The following is a 9,145-nucleotide window of genomic DNA, read 5'->3' as shown; positions in this document are numbered from 1 at the left end:
TTTTTTCTCTCATTCTCCCCCCATGGGCTCCAAATATTGGCTCGTTGATTTACTGACAAGTTTGATACAAGTGGAGGGGAGGTGGGGAGGGGGGGTTTGATATTTTATCTTTGACAGAGATCTACACATGTTTAGGCGTGACTCACAAATGTGGGAAGTAATCAACCATTTCATTAAATAAGTAAAGATAGAGGTCATGATTATGAATTGAGATAGAGGGGATGATTGCGAGTCAATATAGAAGGGTGGCAATGAAAATTGATGTTGCATACTTGGTTACAAGAGGTTCATAATGATAGTGATCATTGTGTGAGTAATGCATTGACCAATGCAAATTGCCAATGATGAAGAGATTTGCAAGAGACACCTAAGACCAAGTGATTGCGATTGTAAGGTGGACCCTCATCACACCTTGGCATGGTGATAAAGCAAGCTATGCAATGGACTCCGCTTATGATGTGATACAATCGGATGTCGAAGATTAAGGGAGTTGGATGTCGAAGATCAAGTTTATGAGCAACACCACCAATCGAAAAAAGCTAAAGGCATACTTTCAAGCTTTCCGTGCCTTCCACACCACGACACAATGATGTACTAAGTCTAAAGTCCTAGGTAGCAAGGAAGCAAGGCACAATACCATATTTACTATTAGTTAAGGGGAGGTTGGGGGCGGGTGCCACGTGGCAGCCCCCAACCTCCCCACAAAGAGACGCGGGGGCGGGTGCCATGTGTCCAGCCCCGCCCTCGCCGCAAAAATCACGCCCGCCCCGGCGCTCTAGGCGCGGAGCGCCTAGTTACCTTGTTATGCGAGGAGTAAAAGAGTCACCTGATAATTGAAAGAAAAATCAAATAAAAATAAAAAAACAAATAAAAGGGAAAATAGATAAAATAAAACCCCCCCTTCTAGCTGCACGATTAAAAAGCAAAAGCACTCGATGCCTTTACCTTGTGATAAGAAACGCCCAAAAGTCACCCGATAGATCGAAAGAAAATTTAAATAAAAATAAGATTAAAATTCGGGAACGCTGTTGACAGCCGACATAAATTTTAAAAGGGTTGGTGCTGCTGATATCCATCCATCTGTGATAATTTAGGTTAACCAGCACAGGCTCGGACACAGAAACCAGCACAAGGAGAGAGAAGAAAGAGAGAATGCCTCAGCGACATTCAAAGAATAACAACGATCTTGCCTTTTTCACGTACGATGAGAAGCGCAAGCTCGGATATGGAACCCAGAAGGAGCGTCTGGGAAAGGATTCCATCAAGCCGTTCGATGCTTGCTGTATTTGCCTTAAAACCTTCATAGATCCTCTTTGCTGCCAGAAGGGCCATCTCTATTGCAAAGAATGTATTTTGGAATGTCTCCTCTCGCAGAAAAAGGATATAAAGAGGTATGCGATGGTTTATCAACATATTTTATTTTGCTTTTATACAACTTGAACATGGCCGAGTTGCTGAAATCATCTGGAGTTCTCTTTACTAAAGGTTTAAGCTAACAGATTACCTGTGTTTATCATAACGGCTGGTATATCAGACAACAAAATCAGATCTATCAGCCACAAAACGTTATGATAAACAGATTACCTGTGTTTATCATAACGGCTGGTATATCAGACAATAAAATCATATCTAGCAGCCACAAAAGGTCCATGGTAGAAAGGAGGCAAGTTAAGCAAGTTATCTCGATTGACGTGCAAACAAACTGAGGGAGGCCGTTGGGTGAACTAAGCAACCACATACATTCATATCTGTGATACTTGCAAGGCCTTTTTATGCTCCCTACTGGAGATGATGATGGAGAGCTTGAATGGTGTGAGATGATGATTGAGTCTTCCCATTTTATAGAACATTCTGAGCCAGCGGTCTTGCTAAAATTAAACATACCTAGTAAAAGTGAATTTCCATTGATATGAGGATGAAGATTTGTTGCTTGTAGTTCTATGTATTGACAATCTTTGGAGTGCTATGGAAGTTACAGATATAGCAACATCAAAACATGCACTTTTAAGAATCCATAATAGAGTGACTTCAGGGTAAATCTGTTAGAAGAATTGTCAGCACATGTGAGTTTGTGCATGCCCGCTAGGGCTGGGTACATTGTCTTTTATTTAGGCATTATTGTAGTGATTTATTTGTGGCATTTTCTGCTAGTTGGCCAGCCAGCTGCCATATTTGGCCTATTTTGTGCCTATATTTAGAGCGGCGGCTGCGGCTGCGGCTGCGGCTGCGGCTGCGGCGGCTGCTGCGGCTGCTGCGGCTGCTGCTGCGGCTGCTGCTGCGGCTGCTGCTGCTGCTGCTGCTGCTGCTGCTGCTGCTCCTCCTCCTCCTCCTCCTCCTCCTCCTCTTCCGTTATCATCATTCACTAGGTGCCCGCTAGGGCTGGGTACATTGTCTTTTATTTAGGCATTATTGTAGTGATTTATTTGTGGCATTTTCTGCTAGTTGGCCAGCCAGCTGCCATATTTGGCCTATTTTGTGCCTATATTTAGGGCGGCGGCGGCGGCGGCGGCTGCTGCTGCTGCTGCTGCTGCTCCTCCTCCTCCTCCTCCTCCTCCTCCTCCGTTATCATCATTCACTAGGTGGACTTCTTGTTGGAGAGAGGAGCCAGTGTTAGTGCCCACACATTTGGCGACTCACCATTTTATGCGATTGTCTCGTGTTTGGTATATGGATTCCATTTCCTGAGCACATCTTCGAGTTCTCTTCTTTTTCAATGTTCTTTTGTTTTCTCTCTCTTTTGTCTTGTGTTCAATAGTTTATTTCAGCACTTGTCTATACTTCCATTGGTCCACCACTATTGACATGTTATCAGATTGTAGTTGGTTTTTGTTAGAGATTGTTATCCCTTGGATAGGCATTTTTCTCACTTAGGCTGTGTACATATGTAGTTTTCCAGTTGCACAGTCATTTGAGAGAGTTTCGGTGTGCAGAGCGGGTTTGTTCGTCTGTCAGTGCCACGTTAGTAGCAGCCATGCATGATGCAATCGGACTGCCACGTGGTAGTCCAGTCGGATTGAATAGCCTGACACCAGCACACTCTCGTATTCTTGCAGTTACAAATTTTAAGGCAAAGATTGGGCAGATTGCAGCAGACTTCGAGGTATCAGAGCAGTGAAGACGGACTGACTGAGTGAAGAACCCATCTGAAGAGGAGATTTCAGCATGACACAAGATTGTGTTTTCAGTGTTTGAGGGCGAGTGGGATGGCTACGCATCGGAACAAGGCTGAAGCAAGTGTGGGGTGCGGGAAAGGATCAAAGTTGGTGAAATTACTGCTATTCCAAGAGGAGGAAGGCTGAGTTTTTGGCCTTGAAGTGCAGATTTTACATTTTCATCGCCTTTGGCGGGTGAAGGAGGAGCGGGACGAGCAAACCATAGTCCTAGTAGACTGTGTTTCATAGTTAAGAGGGTGTTGTTTTTGTGTTTTTGTGCAGGCATTGTAGGTGAAGATGTCTTCTGAGGCCGAAACGGAGTTTCAGGCGATCATGGACCGGAAGGTGCCCGTCTTATTGGCTCTTCCATCAAATCAAAAACTCGACGGCAAGAACTATTGCATCTGGCGGGTCATGATGCTTGCCATATTAGAGTCTTATGATTTAGTGGAGCTTGTTATGAAGGCTATCCATTGTCCTTCTTGGTGAGACGAGTCGAGACTCTCTTCTAGTGAGAAGGTGGAGTTGGTAAAGGCTCAAGCACATTGGGATAAACTCAATGCTTGCATTCGCTCGTTTTTATTTCTCTCATGTATTGTAATTGTTATCTCTCATATAGAGCATTTGATGGTGGCTCGGGAGATATGGTTGGAGTTGGATCAGACGTATAATCGAATGACCATCATGAAGCGAGTCTCTTTGAAAGTGCAGATGCGGACCATGAGTGCCAACAAGTCATCATCCATGTGGGAGTATATCAACAAGTAAAGCCAGTTGCAGATGTAGGTTCAAAATGCAGGGAAGGTGATCACTTTTGAAGACATGGTGATAACTCTCCTTTCACAGTTACTGCCCCACTTTAGTGGTTTTTATTCTGCTTTGACTGCTTCAAGGCGGTCTGAGACTCTTCAGTGGGAAGAGTTGGTTCCTATGGTCTTGGACCAAGAGGAGCAACTGAAAGGAACCAATGCTTCGAAATCTGAGGCCTTGGTTGGTTAAGCCTCTCAGAAGAAGGGGAAGGACTAAAAGGAGGACAAATCTAGGAAGGACAAAGACAAGGAGTCTACTTGTCACATTTGTGGCAAAACAAGTCACTGAAAGAAGGATTGCCCCGACAAGGAGAAGGAGGAGATGGAGATGATGCGGTCATCCCTTACCACTCTTTAGCAGTAGAGAGGGAGTAAGAGAGGGTGGTAAGATGGGGTTGGTGAACCTCATCTATACAGGTATACAAGTGTATTAAGTTCCAGAGAGGGATGTCCCTTCCACATTGACTGAAGTTTGGCAAGTTTAAACCCTAGAGCTGGGATTGACATCTAGGTTCATGACGGGCTGGTATTTGACAGAGAGTTGGCTTGGCTCCTAGTCTGAGCTTAGATGAGGGGACACTTAGGTGGTTTGGCCAAAGGAGGGGAATCCATGGCCACATATGTTCAGAGGCATTTTTGACAGGATGGTCTTGTCTGCTATTGCAAGACATTGATGACGGACATAGAGACATGCTACGATTCTTCTCTATTTTTCAAGAGTTGGTGCAATTGAGATCAACATTAGGTTCTCTTTGAGGCACCTTTGGTGGTGGCTTGATCACACAATGCCTGGGTATCCATGGTTCTACTCTAGTGTTTAAAACCAACCTTCCTTCCAGATAGGGTGGTGAAACTTGATCAAGCACTTCATTACAACAATTAATAATTGAGCGTAAACTGAAATACACAAATTACCTTAACAATCTTGAACAATAGACACTCAATTGGCCCTAAAATCGGTGCCTCTTTCAATATTTCTTTAACTTTGATTGCTAATGGACAGTGTACAAGTTGAGATTCCATAATCTCCTTTGCTAATCTAAAAGCCTCTTGCTGTACATACAATCAACAAGCAATTTGGGCCAATTGCTCCTTGAATTTTCACCCAAGACTTGCACATATAGAACCACCAATTGGCCAAATGCTGCCCCAAGGATGGGTTGGTATTTGAAATCCTTGTCAATTCCATGAATTTTAGGAGCTGATTTCAATGTATGATGCCTTTTTCTATTGGCACAAGTCCCAATGTGGCTGTCTAATCCTAATTTCTACGGGAATTAAGGGTTTATAGCTGTCTACCAAATTTGGCCAAGATCTATTGAGAGTGGCTGAAAAATGCTGAGATTTTTTGAGAAATTACTGGAGAAGGTATGAGAAATCCAAGATGAGAGAGAAATTTGATTTTTTGGCGAGAAAACCCTAAAATCTACTTGTTGCTTGCTCCAGCTTGCATTTAATGCAGTCACCTACTACTAGGCACCTCCAAAATGTTGTCACTTGATCAGCAAATGTTGTTGCTAGCCCTTGGAAGGTGTATTCTTGCTGTCCCTTGCCTGCTAAGGCCCCTAGATTGTTGTTTTCTGCAGCAAATTGTTGTTTTGATCAAAAAATGGACCAGCAACTTCCTCTCTCTCTCTCTCTCTCTCGCAAGCTATAAACTAATTGAATGACTGAGACCCAGCCCCCAAAAACGTTTTCTTAGTTTGCACGGGCATTTCTGCTAAGTGGCAGCCCTCTAAACCCACTTTTCAGCATTATCCAACCATTTAATCAATTTTCAAAATTAAATAATTTTGAAATTAATTTCATCCCTTTTGACATTGTCCATTATTAAATGTGCCTATCCATAATTAAATTGGCTAGGCCATTTGCAACTCTGGAGTGGTCCCCAACCTTTGTTGATCCTTAGATTGACATTAATTAATTAATTAATGCTAGTCCCTAGTATCACTATTGACACTTATTGGCCAAACAATTGTCCTAGGGTCAAAACTGATACCATTTGACCCCCAAAGAACAATTGGCATAACTTATCATAACTTTTGCCTTTGACATCCACTGTGTCCTCGAGGTCCTCGGCTTGTTACCATGAAATAAGTGCGATGTGCATCATATGTGCTAAACAACCTTGCACATTTGATTAATAACTTAATCAAATGTTATTGGTAAGATTAAGGCTTCTTAAACTTTCATGTTTCGTGATAGTGGTTTTATGTTGTATGGACTGTGATGTGTCATTATCATTGTATCATTGTATTGTGTCTGAATACACATGATTTGAGAGAGGGTGTTAGAAGGATTGTCAACTCATGTGTGAGTCTATGCATGCTTGTTAGGGCTGGGCACATTGTCTTTTATTTAGGCATTATTGTAGTGATTTATTTGTGTCATTTTATGCTAATCGGCCAGCATTTAATGCTGACCGACTTGCTCTCATATTTGGCCTATTTTGTGCCTATAGTTAGTGGGGCTCCTCCTCGTTGTCGTTGTTGTTCATTGTCATTCACTAGGTATTGGTATATGGATTCCATTTCTTGAGCACATCTTTGAGTTCTCTTCTTTTGCAGTGTTCTTTTGTTTTCTTTCTCTTTTGTCTTGTGTTCAGCAGTTTATTTCAGCAATTGTCTATGTGTCCGTTGTTGCACCACTTTGACAAAATCATGCCACATCAAACATCAAACAAAAGTCTTGCCGAAATGCAAGGGTGAAAAATAATGTGTGGATCGGGGAGGGAAAGTAAGTGCCCATTGGATGCAACTCCATGTGAGTGGAATTTAGAAATTGATCATGGCATCTTCCACCCTCTATGTCAATGGTTATTATCGATGCATTCTCGTCCGCAGAGGCATTGTGTGATGCCATGGCATGCTAAAGGGTAGGTAGTAGAAATGGTGTGCAAAAGGTAGGAGAGAGCAATCGCAAAAAGAGGTGGCACAAGGAGGTAATGTAAGACAGTAGCCCAATACCAACTTTTCTTGCTTTCTGTAGTTTTACCTTATTATTATTATTATTATTATTATTTTAAGGTACTTTTAAACAGCTAATGAGATATGGTGGTTGGCATTCATCGAAATAGGACCATGAAGAAAGTCTGAACAGGGTGTTGCTGGACTAGCCATCACCCTCCAAATGGCCACAATAGTACTAGTGCCCACGTGTAAGAGTTGAAAATGGGCTGAAGGCTGAGATCATGCCAAAAATGGGTCAAAAACGGCCGAGGCCTAAAATTAAGTAAAAAGCTAAAGCTAGCTCCAATATCATGCTAGGTGGCAAGGCTTTGCATATGAAATGGATTAGTCATATGTTGTATGTCATATAGTCAACACACTTTCAAGGTCTTTTTTTCAGAGAAGAATGAATTCTTTTGGAAGACACTAGGCTTGTAAGCTTGGTTTCACACAGGGAAACAAGTCGGTTCTTTTCCTGAGAACTACCAGGGCAGCCAATACAACCTCCTAATGCCAAGTCTGTTATCACAAATTGTTCTTAACTTTCATGTTTGTGAGGACTCAGTAACTGTTCGAATGGTGCTCACATTCTCTCATGCGAAGCTCTTTGCTGTCTCAGCCATTTACATTCATATTGAAAGGATTGGTCATCTCAGCTGAATCTTGTTTTTTGAAAGATCAAACTCTCTGCTTCTGACTGGATGTTTGATGTGTTGCTTCCAAAATATTTTCTGAACTTAATGTGGAGGGGGCTTTAAGTTTCATGTCTTCTGGTTGATTCCTGATTGTGTACTGTGTGGTTGGTTCTCAGAAAACTTGCCAGTTTTACGGCACAGCAAAAGCTGGAAAAGGAAGAAGAAATGGAGAAGCGTGCTCTACAGAGAGAGCGAGATCTTGAGGCTTTTGAATGTCAAAATAATGGTGCTGTTCTGTATTCCAGTAATAAGAATATAATCACAGACAAAAGCAGTGGCTTCCATGGCGCCAACAGTGTGAGGGTGACATCTTATGAAGAGGAGGCTTTGCGAACAATGAAAGCTTTTTGGTTGCCATCTGCGACTCCTGAAGCCCCTAAGAGAGTTGAGGCACCCTCAACAGAAACTGTATGCCCAGAGGGAAAGGAGAAATTAAGGCTGAAAGATCTTTTTCCAGTTTGCTTTACAGATTTGCCAGGGGTTCCAAAGGATGAGTTTTCAGAGCCAAAGTTTATTTGTCCCTGCTGCACCACTACTCTGACAAATACCATAACACTAGTAGCTCTCCGCACATGTGGTCATGTTTTTTGTATAAAGTGCGCAGATAGTTTTCTCTTAAAAGATAAAGCCTGTATTGTGTGCAACAGGCCATGTAAATCGAAACATGTAGTAACCCTTGAGAAAGGAGGAACAGGTTTTGCTGGCCATGATGACAATCTGGAGGCAACAGCATTCAAGCATGTTGGGAGTGGTTCTGGCATGGGTCTTACCAGACCTGTAATTCGTACAATATAAGATTATTTGAGGTCTGTTGTCAGCAATAACTCGACTGTAAAGTTGCATGCAAGATGGATCTTTGATGTTTTCAAGACAAACAATGCTGTATGTTGTATCTGGCAACAAAATGAAGATGAATGATGATGCTAGAAAACTTCGAGACTACTTGTTGGAAAACTTGTGTGTGCAAAAATTGTCAAACAAGAAGAAAATTGAAAAGCAAATAAAAATCAAATGAAAGAAAGCTCTTATGTAAGGATTTTCTCTTTTTTGTCTTACTAATTTGGGACTGTCTTTCTCTTTTGTTATTTACTTGGATAAAACGAGTCTTTGCCATGTGCATGTATGCACATACCTGTGTATGCACACGGGACATATGCACACTTTGTGCGTATGCTCTCTTCGTCCCCCCTCAAATGAAATCACCCATTTCATGGGCACCCTGGTGGTGTGGTACTCTCTCCCTTTCCATGCAAGTACAAAGTGAAACTTTCTTCCTTAACACATGTATACCTAATAATACCCTTGCATACATACACACTTTCATTTGCATTAACAAATCGCAAGTGTATAGACTTATCTAGTTATTGGGTGCATTGTGAACATTTAATATGCCTAGAGTTTAGTGAAGTATTGTTGTATGGCTATTATTCTTTTTATGAAGGACAAAGAACTATGTACAAGGCTTGGATTGTTGATCTTGCATGGTGATCAAAGTGCTTCAAAATTTCATAGAGAAAATTAGTATTGCAAAATCATGTCTT

At 41.9% G+C, this 9,145-nt stretch overlaps 1 protein-coding gene across 1 annotated transcript; it reads left to right on the top strand.

The window, feature by feature from the left end:
• The first annotated feature begins 1,032 nt into the window (after positions 1-1,032).
• Positions 1,033-8,637, top strand: LOC148013866 (phosphoinositide binding protein). Its single transcript, XM_087666845.1, has 2 exons — positions 1,033-1,391; positions 7,721-8,637. The coding sequence occupies exons 1-2, from the start codon at positions 1,153-1,155 to the stop codon at positions 8,397-8,399; spliced, it is 918 nt and encodes a 305-aa protein (XP_087522971.1). The 5' UTR covers positions 1,033-1,152; the 3' UTR covers positions 8,400-8,637.
• Positions 8,638-9,145: the final 508 nt, after the last annotated feature.

The sequence above is a fragment of the Lygodium microphyllum genome, chromosome 25 (genome assembly GCF_053477565.2).
Source record: "Lygodium microphyllum isolate KBCC chromosome 25, Lygodium_microphyllum_v1.1.10, whole genome shotgun sequence".
Taxonomy (NCBI): Eukaryota; Viridiplantae; Streptophyta; class Polypodiopsida; order Schizaeales; family Lygodiaceae; genus Lygodium; species Lygodium microphyllum.
This window is presented reverse-complemented; position numbering and strand designations above follow the sequence as displayed.

Bases quoted from the DNA above. Each gene is read 5' to 3' on its own strand.
- LOC148013866 (XM_087666845.1), top strand. From the start codon at position 1,153: ATGCCTCAGCGACATTCAAAGAATAACAACGATCTTGCCTTTTTCACG. The intron at 1,392-7,720 runs GTATGCGATGGT...GTTGGTTCTCAG, and splicing joins CAGAAAAAGGATATAAAGAG to AAAACTTGCCAGTTTTACGG.